Source organism: Mobula birostris, chromosome 8 (genome assembly GCF_030028105.1).
Source record: "Mobula birostris isolate sMobBir1 chromosome 8, sMobBir1.hap1, whole genome shotgun sequence".
NCBI lineage: Eukaryota > Metazoa > Chordata > Chondrichthyes > Myliobatiformes > Myliobatidae > Mobula > Mobula birostris.
Window position 1 is genome coordinate 150,027,132 of NC_092377.1, and position 17,630 is coordinate 150,044,761.

The following is a 17,630-nucleotide window of genomic DNA, read 5'->3' on the forward strand; positions in this document are numbered from 1 at the left end:
GTTTGGATACTGGGGATGTATTACAATGCTACTCACTGTCACCCCTGCTTCTTAAAAGGCTACTTCTGCCTTCCAGCTCTGTATTTGCTATGGAATGTACCATTGAGCCAAATTCTGATTCGTTTCTCCCCACCACCCACCCCCAGTGGGGATGAATGCTGTTAACGGTCTGTGGTGTAGTCAAGATTCAGTCTCCTGGTGAGCCTCACCGTAAGCTGCATTTAAAACTTGGATTAATTTTGCATTATACTCAGGTCAGAATTTCCCAGTCCTGACGAAGGGTCTCGACCTGAAACGCCGACTGTGCTTCTTCTTATAGATGCTGCCTGGTCTGCTGCGTTCCACCAGCATTTTGTGTGTGCTGCTTGAATTTCCAGCATCTGCAGATTTTCTCGTGTTTGCATTTCCCATCCCATGTTTGCAGCAACTTTCAAGTTTGGGAATGTTGCTGCTCTAATGGGGATTTACAGAGCATAGGGAAAACTGATCTCAAAAAATGGGAGTGATGTAATGTGGTAACATCTTCATGGGCCTAAAATTTTCAGTAAAAACCATATAGTTGCCAGGAGAAAAGTAGAATACATTTGGAACTGTGACTCCAATAAAGTACAACGTTTTCCTACTTCACTGTTCCTGTACTCCTTTGGAATCCACACAAAACTTCTCAACAATAAAAAAATGTCTTTCAAATAAGGCAATAACCAAGGCCCTCTCTCATCTCTGGAGTGAATGTGAATCATTTGACTCTATTCCGGAGACAATTAGGATAGTAATCACTGATGTAGTAGGTATTCCAAGAAAGATTCACCAAGCTAATTTCCGAAGTGTCCCGTCAAAAGAAGCTAAATACTTTGAGTCTCTATTCTTTGCTGTTTAGAAGGAGGAGTGGTGACTTGACTGAGACATGTATCATGAGGGGGCGTATCAGGGTAGATTTTCAGATGTTTTCATTTAGTGGAGCACTTGAATAATGGGACATAGTTAGAAGTTTACAGTATTGTGTAAAAAAATTTGCCACATATATATATAACTAGGTTGCCTAAGACTTTTGCACAGCGCTGTAGTAATTTTATGTATTGCACTGTTCTGCTGCTGCTGCAAAAAACAAACTTCTTGACATGTGAGTTATGATAAACCTGATTCTGATATGGGCCTCTATTGTGGACTGAGGGTGGGAAGGGAGCAGGGTGAGGTGTATCATGGTTGGGAAAGAGAAAGGGAGAGTGGAGGGAGCAGGAAGCACCAGAGCGAAATTCTGTAATGATCAATAAACCAGTCATTTGGAATAAAATGATATTGCCTGGTGCCTCGGGGCTGGGTGTGTCTGCACCCACGCCACCCCTGGCACCTCTACCACCTGTCCCACACCCCTCCCGCAGGACTCCACTCTCGCCACTCCCAACACCCTTTAACGCTCCCAGATTTACAAACTCACTCTCCGCTCCACGTTGACAAATACAGTACTGTGCAAAAATCTTATACATCTTAGCTATATGTGCTTGTCCTTTGCACAATACTGTAGGAACCAATCATTTAAAAAAAAAGGTGTGTAGAAATTTCTCTTCACTGTGGGTGTCAGTCTCTAATCAAGGGGGTTGTACATCTGAGATCATTAGAAGCATTTAAGGTGGGAGTAGATAATGCTTTGAAAGACGGAGGAATTAAGGAGTCTTGGGAACTGGCACAGAGGTGATATCAGCAATAAACGCTATGATCGTATAATGTGTTGGGCAGGCTTGAGGGACAAAGTGACCTACTCCTGCTATTATTGCTTTGTGTTCCTTTGTGCCTGCCAATATTTATCTCCCACTCCACATTATTAAACTATGTTATCTATTCGTTATCATTTGCTACAATGGAAGCTTGCTGTCTGTAAAATGGCCTCCATGGTTCCTACATTACAACTGTAACTGTTCTCCACAAAGTATTTTATTGGCTTCAAAGCTCATTAGAACCATCTGAAAACAATTCAAAAGGCACTATACAAATAGACATTACCCTTTTAAGGAACAGAACAGGGCCAAAAACTGAATGCAGAGAGAAAAAAAAAACAACCGAAAAGTGTACAGTAAATGATGGGAATCAAATTTAGGGGAAAAAATTCAGAAAATTCTGGAAGCACATCTGACAGGAAATCAAATCTAAATGCTTTGGGCAGATTTAATTCAGGCTACATTTTCAGCGGTATTTTCTGTGAATGGGTATGGGGGAGGGGTCAGTGAATGTCACCAGAAGGGCAACCCTTATTGCCTGTGAACGGGTGTCTGCAGAAAAAGAGTGTCACACACACCAGATGTCTCCAGCTGAGAAGACTGGAATATTTTCACTGTTGAGTCTAATCCAAATATCTTAGACAAGCTTCAGCCTCAGTTAGGGATGGAGGAGAATAGTAATGCAATCTTGTGGGTCTGCTTTCATGCCATAGGTCAGTGCCTTCTCAGCTGGCACAAGGAAATCATAACTGGATGCATCAACCAGTTTAAGACTCTTTTCTGGAGAAAGCTGGGTTTGTAGAACACTGTTGTTGGATGGGGAGGTGGGTTGGTATCAGGGATTTTGAAGCTCTCTACCCACCTTCCTAAAAATCACAAGGGAGTGGTTAGTTTTATTTTCCAACTGTTGGATGTTCAACTGTCCCAGCATAAACAGAAAGGTGGCCCCTGATCTCTGGTGGTGGCTGTGATAATCCTTTACCTATTTAAGGTAGATTGTTATACAAAACCATTTCCCTCTGATAGAATATAGAACAGTACAGCACAGGAACAGAAAAAAACTAATCCTTCCTACCTGCACAACGTCCATACCTCTCCATCTTCATCATATTCATGTGTCTATTTAAATGTCTTTCAAGAGTCTGTAATGTATTTGCCTCTACCAACACAGAAGGCAGCGCATTCCAGGCATCCACCACTCTCTGAGTAAAAAAACCTTAATGCCTCACATCCCCTTTGAACCCAGCCCCTCTCACCTTCAGTGCATGCCCTCTGGTATTAGCCTCTGGAAAAGGATACTCCCTGTCTACACTATCTATGCCCCTCATAATCTAATAAAACTCTATCAGATCTCCCCTCAGCCTCTGACAGAAGAAAATAAAATGGCTTAGTACAAAGTGAAGCACATTGTGAAGGCTGTTGAACTAGAGGGTTCTTTGCCAAGGGCATTTGTTGGGTTCTGTTATGACATTGACCATCACTACTGGACCACCAAATCTATTTACTTCTTCTGGCTTCAGTACCATATCATCTAATTTCACCTCATAATGATGCAATTTCAGAAATTTTGGGTTCTTTGATATGATTCTCCCATTTTGAAAATGTATCTGAGGAGCCAGAGGGAGGAAAAGGAGGGCTGAAGAAAAGCTCTCTGCCTCATTATTGAGAGGTTTGACCTGGTTCCTTTCAGAATTCAGAAGAAGAGGTGAGATGAGGTGTATGGGGAGGCACCATGAAGTTATCACCTGATAGCATATAATATTCCTTCCCCTCTTTATCAGAAACCGTAAATTAACTCACATTACTTGGCCTGTGATTAAGCTTAGCAGCACAGATTGTGAACTAGTGCCAGCACTGTCTTCCAATCTGTTTGGCATGTGTCAGAAAAGAAGTCATGGAGTATAACAAAAAGGATTTACTTGATGGTTCTTTCTGCAGATCTGTACTTTTGCCTTCTTTTCCTGTGACAGAGTTCTTTTTTGCTCAATAATTAAAGATTTACATGCACGGACAAACAACCAAACATCCTATCCTCCAAGCCAGCCAACATATTCATTTTTCAGGACCCACAAAAACCACTAAGATTTTATAGCTAGCCCTTCCAGTTCAAGATTTAACTCCATAATTCTCTATTAAAAAAAAATCACTTTTAAAATGCAGACCTCGATCCTGCATGCAAACTGATCTTCGTTCAGAGCAGGTTCAATATAATAGGTCACAATGCCCATTAAGCAAGAAAATTAATAGGCTCAGGTTCCTAGTTTTCCGAGCTTCTGCATAAAATGCTGTGTTCCAGAAAATGAAGGGAACCTGTTTCAGTTGTTTATGAGGATGGAACTCCGTGGGTGAAATCTGTTTTGTTTGCTGCGATATTCATTAGTACTTGTGGACAATGGCATCATTTAGTTCTGCTCTCTGAGGGCCTTTGCACACATGATCATTGCACAATCAGATAACACCATAAGATATGATATAGAAGTAGAATTAGACGATTTGGACCATCAAGACTGCTCTGCCATTTCATCATGGCTGATCCATTTTTTACTCAGCCCCGATCTCCTGCCTTCTTCCCATAACCCTTCATGCCCTGACTAGTCAAGAAACGATCAACCTCTACCTTAGATATACCCAGTGATTTGGCCTCTACAACTGCCCGTGGCAACGAATTCCACAGATTCAACACTCTCTGGCTAAAGAAATTCCTCCTTATCTGTATTTTAAATGGACATCCCTCTATTTTGAGGCTGTGCCTCCTGGTCCTAGACACCCCATCATAGGAAACATCCTCTCTGCATCCACTCTATCAACACCTTTCAACATTCAATAGGTTGTCCATGAGATCCCCTCATGCTTCTGAATTCCAAAGAATACAGGCCCAGAACCATCAAACGCTCATTATATGATAAGCCTCTCGATCCAGGAATCATTTTCATGAACCTTCTCTGATATCAGCACATTCTTTCTTAGATAAGGGCCAAAACTGCTCACAATACTCCAAGTGAGGCCTCACTAATTCATTATAAGACCACATAAGACCATGTCCAGTTTGTGGAAATGGGGGTGTGTGCAATGAGGAGCAGTGGAAAGTTGCCAAAAGGCTTGAAGGTAGTGGGAAAGTTTGGTAAGAGTATTGAAGTTTGAGGATTGATGGTTGAAGTACAGCAGTTGGAAGTCTAGATGGAATCAAGTGAGAGTTGTAATCTTGTGTGTGGATACCACAACCAGGAAAGGATAAGGCTCCAGAGGAGGAACCTTTATGGTGGATAGGAGTGTTACATATGGCAACCTGGCCGCAGATGGGTTTCCAGTTCTGAAAGCCGCAGTTTGTGGCCTGTTTAGTGGTTTCTCTTTAAGTAACATTGAAGTGGGCCTCACATATATTATGGATTCTCTGTCCTTGGTATGTGTGACTGCTATGGAAGCCCCTTCTGATAGCACATTGGTTGTCGTTGTGCATCTTTGTGTTAGCCACCAGGTGTTTTGAGACCAATGGATTTTGTGCAGCTGAAATCTGAAGTTGAAGAGATGCATGATACAATGTGATCCCATTCTTATAAAGACCGTACAAAAGTTAATTTTTATGAAACACTTTTAACATGAGGTATGGGCCTATTAATTTCACAGGAGCATTAACAATCCAAGAGAATGTTAGGATATTAGGAGGTATTGGTGACCAAAAGCATAACTGAAACATAATTGAATGTTGTGATTTCTCTAAAGATAGAGATGACATTATTGGAATTTATAGCACTGGAGGAGATTGTCTCACCCTTCACATTTGATCCACTTTCCTCATAATCGGGCAATTTTGTTTCTTCATTCAGTAAATTCCCTTTTGAAAACTACTGATGAATCTGCAGCCTATAATTAATAATTCATGATTGGTTGTAAGTAATAATTAATGTATTAATAATGGTAATTATGTTAACTAACTAATAACTATTAATAATTAGTAATAGGTGATGCTATTACAATTCAGAGCATTTCGGAGTTTGTTCAACTCCAGTGCTGACTGTAAGGAGTTTGTACTGTGAGTGCATTGATTTTGTCTGGGTGCTCCAGGTTCCCCACACAAAGACATACTGGTTAGTGGGTTAATTGGTTATTGTAAATTGTTCCATAATTAGACTGGTTTTAAAATAGTTCAGTTATTGAATGGTGTGGCTGGTTGCATTCAGATGGGCCTGTTTTGCATTGTATCTCTAAATAAGTAAGTAAATAGGCAGAAAGAAAGAATTTATCTGGTTTAAATATTTTAGCCCAGAATTATAAAGGGAACATCCTAAATTACTACTGTATATCCCTTTTGTTTGCCTAACGAAGAACTGAAACGCCATTGTGATGAAAGTATATATATTTATTTGGCAATATTTACATGGCTATAGTGTCTTCAACAGCCAAGTTACTTTACAATACTATATAATCTCAACCATCCAGCATCCATGATGAAGCATGAGGGTGGAGGGGTATAGAGATTGCTTATGAGTTGGTCAGGTGATCATTACATCCATATTGCTAGAGCTCTGTACATAAACCTTTGAATAAATTGCTGAACTATATATATAATCTCTTTACCATTTTATGTAACTATGTTTTATATCATAGTTCTCATGGGCTGAACGGTGGTAATGCAAATATAATAAAAACAATTTGAATGACTGACTGTACTCACTATCACATGAATCACAGGGTCCTGCCAAAAGGTCTCAGCCTGAAACATCAACTGTACTTTTTTCCATAGATGCTGCTTGGCCTGCTGAGTTCCTCCAGCAGCTTGTGTGTGTTGCTTGGATTTCCAGCATCTGCAGATTCTCCCTTCTTTGCTGTCACAAGAACTGCCAAATTTTCAGCGGATATTGCTTTTAATCATTCTGCTGCTGCACTGCCCTTATGTATAAATGTAATTAAACTAAAACCTGTCTTTTCATGTGTATTTTGCATACAACTTTAACTAGGATACACTGTTTTAGTCCTATTTCTTGAAAGCAATGCAACCTTATGTAGACTAGACATGGACTACTATGCACAGATGGCTAAAATTTGAACTAAAATTACTTGGAACATGTAGAGCATAGAACAGTACAGCACAGGAGGAGGCCCTTCGGCCCACAATGTTGTGGCTAACCAGTATATAAAGTGCAGTCATGATGATAAACCTTTGCTAAATGGCATTTTTCAACAATTCTATCACTCCCTGAATTCAGAAGCAATTCTTTGAGCTTTACATTTTATTATTATGAGTTGTTAAGGAGCTTGTAAATGATACTTCCATAATATCATTATGATTTTCACTTTTTTCCATTCTTTTCCATGTTTTTGTTTTCTGTTGAGCAGAATTGCTCATAATTAACATTGTGGATAGAACAGAGAAGTGGGGTCAGTTTATGAATCACAATTGGGACCAATCTCCGGCTGTGAATATGTGTGAGGGACTAGGATGGGCAGCTGTGCTGTAGGTTGATGGAAGACAGCAAAATTGCATCAAAACCCAACGCACCAAATTCACATTTACATTTTTGAAGAAAAAATCTATGAAATTGTATTCTTAGAAATTTTTGCTGGTCATGTAAGAATTCCACTTGCATAAATACAAGATAACCAAGAGTTTACCGTGTCAACCAGACACACAAATGAAGGATATTAGTGAGGCAGATAGAAGATGTTGAGCTAAGAGGCAACACCTAAAAATGGGCCGAGAGATAATTCGAGCATGTGACTTGGGCATGGGCAAGGGTAGGGAGAAATACACATTCAACTCTCTTTGGATCTATGTTCCCAGTAGAAATCAGATTTTGTTTGGCTTGTGGACCAACCCAGGGCCACGGGAGACAGACAAGTGGGTCACAGTCAGGAGGGGGAAGGGGAAGAGTCAGGTACTAGAGAGTACTCCTGTGGCTGTGCCCCTCGACAATAGGTACTCCTGTTTGAGTACTGTTGGGGGGGGACAGCCTGCCTGGGGGAAGCAACAGTGGCCATGCCTCTGGCACAGAGTCCGGCTCTGTGGCTCAGAAGGGTAGGGAAAGGAAGAGGAAGGCAGTAGCGATAGGGGACTCTATAGTTCGGGGGTCAGACAGGCGATTCTGTGGACGCAGGAAAGAAACTCGGTTGGTAGTTTGCCTCCCAGGTGCCAGGGTCCGGGATGTTTCAGATCACGTCCAAGATATCCTGCTGTGGGAGGGAGAACAGACAGAGGTCGTGGTACAAATTGGTACCATTGACATAGGTAGGAAAAGGGAAGAGGTCCTGAAAAAAGACTACAGGGAGTTAGGAAGGAAGTTGAGAAGCAGGACCTTAAAGGTAGTAAACTTGGGATTACTGCCTGTGCCACATGACAGTGAGTATAGGAATAGAATGAGGTGGAGGATAAATGCGTGGCTGAGGGACTGGAGCGGGGGCAGGGAATCAGATTTCTGGATCATTGGGACCTCCTCTGAGGCAGGTGTGACCTGTACAAGAGGATAAGACGTGAAAGAATAGAACCTATCAAGTGTGACAGTGGGAAAGTATGTATGGAACCAGAGGAAACAGCAGAGATACTTAATGAATACTTTACTTCAGTATTCACTATGGAAAAGGATCGTGGTGATTATCGTGATGACTTACGGCAGACTGAAAAGCTTGAGCATGTAGATATTAAGAAAGAGGATGTGCTGGAGCTTTTGGAAAGCATCAAGTTGGATAAGTCACCGGGACCGGATGAGATATACCCTAGGCTACTGTGGGAGGCGAGGGAGGAGATTGCTGAGCCTCTGGCAATGATCTGTACATCATCAATGGGCACGGGAGAGGTTCCGGAGGATTGCGGATGCTGTTCCTTTATTCCAGAGAAAGTAGAGTAGGCCCAGGAAATTATAGACCGGTGAGTCTTACTTAAGTGGCTGGTAAATTGATGGGGAAGATCCTGAGAGGCAGGATTTATGAACATTTGGAGAGGTATAATATGATTAGGAATAGTCAGCATGACTTTGTCAAGGGCAAGTCGTGCTATACGAGCCTGATTGAATTTTTTGAGGATGTGACTAAACACATCAATGAAGGAAGAGCAGTAGATGTAGCATATCTGGATTTCAGCAAGGCATTTGACAACGTACCCACGCAAGGCTTATTGAGAAAGTAAGGAGGCATGGGATCCAAGGGGATATTGCTTTGTGGATCCAGAACTGGCTTGCCCATAGAAGGCAATGAGTGGTTGTAGATAGGTCATTTTCTGCATGGAGGTCGGTGACCAGTGTGTGTCTCAGGGATCTGTTCTGGTACCCTTACTCTTTGTGATTTTTATAATTGACCTGGATGAGGAAGTGGAGGAATGGGTTAGTAAGTTTGCTGATGACACAAAGGTTGGAGGTGTTGTGGATAGTGTGGAGGGCTGTCAGAGGTTACAGTGGGATATTGCAAGGATGCAAAAATGGGCTGAGAAGTGGCAGATGGAGTTCAACCCAGATAAGTGTGAGGTGGTTCAAATACAATGGCAGAATATAGTATTAGTGGTAAGACTCTTGGCAGTGTGGAGGATCAGAGGGGTCTTGGGGTCCGAGTCCATAGGACGCTCAAAGCAGCTGAGCAGGTTGACCCTGTGGTTAAGAAGGCATACGGTGTATTGGCCTTCATCAATCGTGGAATTGAATTTAGGAGCTGAGAGGTAATGTTGCAGCTGTATAGGACCCTGGTCAGATCCCACTTGGAGTACTGTGCTCAGTTCTGGTCGCCTCACTACAGGAAGGATGTGGAAGCCATAGAAAAGGTGCAGAGGAGATTTTCAAAGATGTTGCCTGGATTGGGGAGAATGCCTTATGAAAATAGCTTGAGTGAACTTAGCCTTTTCTCCTTGGAGTGACGGAGGATGAGAGGTGACCTGATAGAGGTGTATAAGATGATGAGAGGCATTGATTGTGTGGATAGTCAGAGGTTTTTTCCCAAGGCTGAAATGGTTGCCACAAGAGGACACAGGTTTAGCGTGGTGGGAAGTAGGTACAGAGGAGATGTCAGGGGTAAGTTTTTTACTCAGAGAGTGGTGAGTGCGTGGAATGGGCTGCCGGCAGTGGCGGTGAAGGCGGATATGTTACAGTCTTTTAAGAGACTTTTGGATAGGTACATGGATAAGCACAACTTTGTGGGCTGAAGGGCCTGTATTGTGCTGTAGGTTTTCTATGTTTCTATGTTTCTAACCCATACATACCAGGTCCCACAATAACTTAATGGTTAGCGCAAGGCTTTACAGTGCCAGTGATCATCGATCGGGGTTCAATTCCCACTGTTGTCTGTAAGGAGTTTGTACATTCTCTTTGTGATTTGGGATTCCATCTTGCCGCTCTGATTTCCTTACACATTCAAAAGATATCCAGGTTAGGGTTAGGGTTCATGTTCATAAGTTGTGGGCATGCTATGTTGGTGCCAGAGAAATGGCAAAACTTGTGGGCTACCCTCTGGACATCCTCAAACTGTGTTGGTGGTTGATGCAGAAGACACAGCTCTCTATATGCTTTGATGTACATGAAAATAAAGTTAAGCCCTCAAAATCTTTTAGAAAATTGAGTCTTGAATTAGTTTGTATGATAGATACACTGAAGAGTGGAAATATCACTCTTCGTTCCTTGTAGTAAGGAGCATCTATGCAGTGTAGTACACTTCCAAAATTTTGTTTCAACAAAGTGATTGGATAGGAATCTGAGAAACAGACTACAGCATGTAGCCACTGTTTTATTGCATATAGCACAGGTGATGATCACTAATTTGCACACCACGCTTCCTTTTTCTGTCTGCACGACTTTAGTTTGCACAACAACCTTTGCATCATTTTGCAGTTTTATAGTTGTATTTCTCATTACTATGTCTATTGTTTACTCTCTGAGCAATAGATCAAAGAGTTTCATTGTATCCTGATAGTTCAAATTATGAGGGATTTAAATTAAGGTCTCAACCTCTCTGGATAAGATCTGATGGATTCCACAAAAGAGTCTCAACTATCTCTTTGTCCAATCTGATCTGTCAGGTTTCTACTGTTATCATCAAGCAATATTAAGCATTGACCAATGCTTTAAGTAGAGACACTGTTGTTCCTTTTCTTCAGCAGGCTCATTTACTTAATCAGTGAGAAGAAGCTAAGTGTCTTGATTTCAAACATGGCTACCTTCCCATTTTGTTGGTTCACCCTTACCTGCACTTTAGACATTTATACACTCAAAGCTTCAGTGGAACTCTTGCAAACTTAAAAACCAGCATGGAGGATGACTACCACACAAAAGCCCTGGAATCAGAATCAGATGCAAAGGCATAAATTGGTGATGAATGACATGTACAGTTAATCAGTGCAAAATAAAAGGAATAATGAGGTAGTGATCTTGAGTTCATGGACCATTCAGAAAGTTTCACAGTGGAAGGCAAAAAGCTGTTCCTGAATTGTTTGATGTAGTTCTTCAAGGTTCCTGTGCCTCCTCTATGAACGTAGTTATGATAGTAGTAATGCGAAGGGAGAGGTGTCCTGGATAATGAGTCTTCAATTCAATGCAATATGATTTCAACTGAAACTCTCCAACATTCTAGCCAGTGGCTCAGAACAGTAAGCTATTTCAAGAAAAGGCTTACATTTACAGAATATTTGTTAACAACACTGAGCCAGAGGAGCTGAGTCACAACAGTCTCAACTGCAGGAACAAAGTCAGTTTAGTCAGAAAACATAGAGAAAACAGAAACCACAGCAACTTGTCCAAATAAGAGTAGGAGAGGGGAATTAACTGCTTGCCTCTGTATCCTGTTGTTACTGTATATGCATCATTTCTGCAGTAAATATATACAGTGGTATGCAAAAGTTTAGGCACCCCGGTCAAAATTTCTGTTACTCTGAATAGTTAAGTGAGTGGAAGATGAACTGATCTCCAAAAGTCATAAAGTTAAAGATGAAACATTCTTTTCAACATTTTAAGTAAGATTAGTGTATTATTTTTCGTTTTGTACAATTTTAGAGTGGGAAAAAAAAGGAAAGGAGCACCATGCAAAAGTTTGGGCACCCCAAGAGATTTGAGCTCTCAGATAACTTTTACCAAGGTCTCAGACCTTAATTAGCTTGTTAGGGCTATGGTTTGTTCACACTCATCGTTAGGAAAGGCCAGGTGATGCAAATTTCAAAGCTTTATAAATACTTTGACTCCTCAAACCTTGTCCCAACAATCAGCAGCCATGGGCTCCTCTAAGCAGCTGCCTAGCACTCTGAAAATTAAAATAAATGATGCCCAAGACGGCCCAAGAATCTCACAGAACTAGAAGCCTTTTGCAAAGAAGAATGGCCGAAAATCCCCCAAACAAGAATTGAAGGACTCTTAGCTGGCTACAGAAAGCGTTTACAAGCTGTGATACTTGCCAAAGGGGGTATTACTAAGTACTGACCATGCAGGGTGCCCAAACTTTTGCTTCAGGCCCTTTTCCTCTTTTGTTATTTTGAAACTGTAAAAGGTGGAAATAAAAAGTAATCTTACTTAAAATATTAAAGAAGTGTGTCATCTTTAACTTTATGCCTTTTGGAAATCAGGTCATCTTTTACTCGCTTAGCTATTCACTGTAACAGAAATTTTGACTGGGGGTGCCCAAATTTTTGCATGCCACTGTAAGCTATGAACTACAATAATGAAAAGTTTTTATTTTCATAAGGTTGGAATTACTTGCCCTGTAGTAGGGCGGCATGGTAACGTGGTGGTTAGCACAAAGCTTAACAGTACCAGCAACACAGGCTCAGTTCCCACCACTCGCTGTGAGGAGTTTGCACGTCCTCCCCATGACCGTGTGGATTTCCTCCAGGTGCTCTGCTTTTCTCCCACAGTCGAAAGACCTACTGGTCGGTAGGTTAATTGGTCATTGTAAATTGTCCCGTGATTAAATCAGGGATTGATGGGTGGCGCGGCTCGAAGGGCTGGTAGGGCCTACTCCGTGCAGCATCCCAATAAAGAAATAAATAAACCATGGTTGCAAGGTGCTGCAAAGTGATCCTGTCAGTTTAGGATGGTCTGCAAATAGATGCTGCCCCCAGAGACGAAGTAAGGAGAGAAAGAATGCATCACTTCATTTTCACCATTAGTTTTGTGGCATGTATTTTGGAATTAGCAATGGTGAACTTGAATATTGCCACAGGATAGTTTGGTTGATTGGTTGATTAATAGGATCTCTTACTTTGGTCTTGATGTTCATTTCCCCATCTGAACAATTTTCTTAGAGTTTCACAATAGTTATATTGTCAAAGAGTCATGCAGCAATGCAGAATGAATGCAGTGTCCTCAGCTCAACTCGTCCGAGCTGACCATGGTGTCCACCCAAATGTCTATTTTTTTGCGTTCAGCCTACATCCCTTCCAGCCCAGCCCCTCTATTTCCCTATCCAAGTGTTTCTTAAATGATACAATTGTCTCAACCTTGTCATATCTCAGGAATAGACATGAATCCACCACAATACAAATCAGAGATGAAATTTCTGCTCACTGAGCCACAGATACAGCAAACTTTTTTTGTTCTTCTTCAATAGATGTAAGCACAACTATTAGTTCACAGCCTTAGCAAACCTTTGGTTATCCAAAGAAAAATGCTGTAAATAAGAGTTGAACTGCAAATATCACAATGATTTAAACTTGTAATTTGTTACACTATAAGACCATAACAGATAGGAACACAGTTAGGCTAATTGGCCCATCGAATTAGCTCCACCATTCCATCATGACTGAAATTGTTTCCAACCCATTCTCTTGCCTTCCCCCCCATAAACCTTACACCCAACTCCCTTAACCTATCAAGAACTTTGCCTTAAATACATCCAATGACTTGATCTCCACCAGCCCTCTGTGCCAATGGATTCACAGATTCACTACCCTCTAGCTGAAGAAAAGTCCTTAAATCAGTTTTAAAAGGATGTCACTTTATTCTGAGGCTGTACCCTTGGATCCTGGACTCTCTTAATGGAAACATCCTCTCCACATTCACTCCTCTCACAGAGAGGAAGGCGAAATGTCATTTGGCTCAAACAGATCACGCAAATGAAAAAGAAACTCTTGAAACAAAGGAAGACAAAGCATGCCTGAGACATGTTTCACTGTTTGATTTACTTTGCAAACAAGCTGACTAACAGCAATACTTCCTGTTTGTTTTGTTCAGGAATTACTAATCAAACTCTCCCTTTCTTTTTTTTCATTGCAGTCCGATGGAACAATTTTGGCCATTGCACTTCTAATCCTTTTCCTCCTGCTGGCACTGGTTCTTTTCTGGTGGTTCTGGCCCTTGTGCTGCACCGTGGTAAGTCCTGGTATTAATTCAGATGCTCATGAAACAATTGTGCAAGCTTCACCAACTATGAGCAGAAACAATTCTCAGAACTGGCAAAACAAGTGTGTCATCCAGGAACAAAAGTATGCAGAATGGTCACGAGGTTTATTAATTTGTTGTAGGAAAATGGGAAAAGTAGCAATCTTTCTGGATATCCTAGCTTTCAATCAAATTGCTTCTAGGCATCATATCAAAGCAATGAATTCATTTTTGAAATCTTATGACTTGAGGCACTGTCTGGGGTACCTCTCAGCTGGGAACATCCTACCAATAGACAGGACAGAAACTGGCTGGACTTGAACGCATGCAAGGGATCTTTTGGCCCAGAGCACCAGTGATCAAAGAGTATGTGAAAGCAGTCTTCAGAGGCTTCCCTATACATAGGAAGCAAGCTACATGCTTAAAGTACATTTCCTCCATAAGAATGCCAATAGTAGCTGAAGAATTCCAAATTCTGGAAACATCGGCTGGTAGTTGATGGGTCAAACGGAGTCGATGGGAAGTATCTCCATGACCCCTGTCATTTTTAATAGGATAAAGATGGAACACTAAAGAAGAATGCCATAAAGTGACTAAGCATGGAATGAGGCCATTTGGCCTAGTGTGTCTCCTAGATTATCCTACTCCTTTGTTCGGTTCTACAGGACAAGTTTCTCTTTGCTTCTCTTCCGAAAAATACAATTGAGTCCCCTTGCTTTCAGGCAGAGCATTTCAAATCACAACCTGCAGTTTAAAAATGTTCAGATAACTCTTCTAATTCTTTTGCCTCCTATTTATCTATCCTTCTTCTGTTTGGAACAGATTTTGTATTTGGGTGCATCATTCAATCACACGTTATAGCTGGATATCAGTTCTAGGCACAACCTATATGCATCTGAAAATAAATTTCTAGCCTACTGTTTCGACCAGCTGAAGGACTGTTAACTAATTATTGGATGTTCTTTTTGTACTTACACAGTTTGTCGTCTTCTGCACTTTGGTTCAATGTCCTAGTTGGGTGGTCTTTCATTGATTCTGTTATAGTTATTAGTCTATAGATTTTTTGAGTATGCCCACAAGAAAATGAATCTCAGGGTTGTATATGGTGACATTTATGTAGTTTGATATTAATTTAACTTTGAACTTTGAGTTTGATTTTTGAACAGGTCTATCAAATCTCATAGCCCTGTCTATTCAAGATGTATTCCAGTCCCACCACAAAACTAAATTCTTGTTTGGAAACCATTCCTGATTTTAAAAAATCTGCTTAGTAAATTCAGCAAAAGAATCAACAAGTGATTTCCATACATGAAAATTCAAGATGGTGGACTCCCTCCATAGACATATAGTAACCTTATGTTCCCAATGGACAATGCTGTATGAATGAAAATAAGAAAAATAACAAAACAAAATCAAGGCCCTGGAGAAAGAGCAAGGTGGTTGAACTGTCAACAAGCCACAATGGGCCATGTGTGTTTGTCCTGTCATCTTCACACGCCTTGCATGAATTGACAGGCAGATGAACTCCATCCCCAATTACTGCACTGACAAAGACCTTCCAAGTTGACTTTTTTTAATGTAGCAACTGGCAGTAGGTTAAAACGACGATGCTTTTAAAGACCTGAACGTCAGGATGATGTCGCATGAAAAGGCACAAGCTCTCCCTCAACTCAACATGGAGAATTGTTTGGATGCCTACTGATGATGTCATCAACTAGAGACACAGATCACAGGACCTAAATGACTGCTATACAAAACTACCAGCAAAGGGAGCTAAATGACAAATAAAAATAACTGACAACTAAGGCAGCACACTCCCCACCTGGTATCCCTGGATACCACAATGTAACACTTTCACAGTTCACCTCTAAATGAGGAAGTCCCTCGTTCCTAGTCCTCAGGGGAGAGCAGCAGGACCACTTCAGCCACAGGCCTGAGTAACAGCTTTGTTCCATCACCTCTGTTTATCTTCGCCTCAGCCTTATGGACTCTTCAGTCCTTGCTGGGAAATACCTGAGTTATGACTCCTAAAGGCCTGTCACTTCTCTTGGATTGACAATCCCTCATGAGCACCACAGATCCTGGTGTGATGTTTGGCCTACTGGACGTCCATTTCCTTCGTAACTGCATGGTAGACAAGTATTGTTTGCGCCACCTGTCCCAGAAGGTACTGGCGGGGCTTTGCACCTGTCACCACTGTCTCTTGTACAGGTCCTTGCTGTCGAACTCACCTGGAGGAATGCGATAAGGGCCGCTTTTCTGTGTGAGCAGCGTGGCAGGAGTGAGAATGAATGGATCATCTGCATCTGTAGACACGGGCACTAGAGGTCTATTGTTCACAATGGCCATCACCTTGGCCATAAAGGTGGTGAGCACCTCATGAGTGAGTCTAGAAGGCCCTGACTGGAGAAGCATGGAGTCCAGGATCTTGCGGGTGATGCCGATCATTCTGTCCCACGCCCTTCCCATATGGGAGGAATGAGACGGATTGAATGTCCAGGTACAGCCCTTTTCTGAGAGATACCTCTTCACCACGTCTTCCTCAACATTGGAGGAGATTCCTAGATCTTTGCACGCTCCGATGAAATTCGTTCCCCGGTCAGAACAGATTTGCTTGACTGGCCCACAGATCGCCAGGGCCCTTCTCAGGGCAATTATAAAACTTGAGCTGTCCATGGACTCTATGACCTCAAGGTGGATGGCTCTGATGCTTAAGCAGGTAAATAAAACTGCCCATCTTTTACTAATGGCATGGCCACCCCTCGTACGGCGCGCAGAGGTGGTCCAGGGTCCAATACATCAACACCAACATGCATGAAAGGCGGTTCCATGCTGAGTCTATCAGGAGGTAAGTCAGCCATTTTTTGGACTTCACATGTCCCCCGAAGCTTACGGCAGATGATGCACTTGAAAATGAAACTGCTTACACACCTTTTGGCACCCACAGTCCAGTAACCAGCTGAGCGGACAGCACTCTCAGTAAAATGGCGTCCTTGATGTTGTGACTCTACATGTTAATGTTGCACAAGGAGGGATGTAACATGATGCCATCTGGGAATGATTAGGGGCCTCTTCTCTTCATGTCCCAACTGTGATTTCTGTATACGTCCTCCGACTCTTAATAGGCCATCCTCACCAATAGATGGATCTAGCATCCTCAGAGGACTGTCCTTAGGGATATCTCTTTGGGTCCTGATGTATTCCATTTCTTCAGCATAAGTTTCCTGCTGCACCGATCGAATGATGACATTTTTGCTGTGACTGAGTTCCTCCACTGTGTATGGTGTCTCGCAATGATGCCATCCCTTGCAGCTCCCTGTAGGATCCTCTGAGGTCTTCCTGAAAGAGCATGCAATATGTCTGAGACAAGATATGGCATGAGTAAGAGCCCTCCAGGTAGAAAAGTGCTCACAGCACTGAGATCCAAGTCAGCTGTCTTGGGTGGTGGAGGTGAGCACTGTCTTGAATTTCTTTATCTTGTTCTGGGTCCACTAGTTCAAACACGGCTGTCTTGGGAGAAATTTTCTCTGGCTGAGATAAGAACGCAGGCCCAGTAAACCAGGTGGAGTCTTTCAGACGGGCTGCAGGGATGGACCTTGTGGCGTGGCCCACAGGGTCGTGTTCAGTGGACACATAACGCCAT

General features: G+C 42.0%; 1 protein-coding gene across 5 annotated transcripts in view; it reads left to right on the plus strand.

Moving 5' to 3' along the window:
* The window catches only part of LOC140201838 (anthrax toxin receptor 1-like), a 281,124-nt gene that overhangs the window by 164,887 nt on the left and 98,607 nt on the right, over positions 1-17,630 (plus strand). For all 5 annotated transcript variants that reach the window (XM_072266548.1, XM_072266550.1, XM_072266547.1 and 2 more), the window contains exon 13: positions 13,883-13,978. In XM_072266548.1, the coding sequence (XP_072122649.1) occupies positions 13,883-13,978 (96 nt within the window). The remainder of the gene's footprint in view (positions 1-13,882; positions 13,979-17,630) is intronic.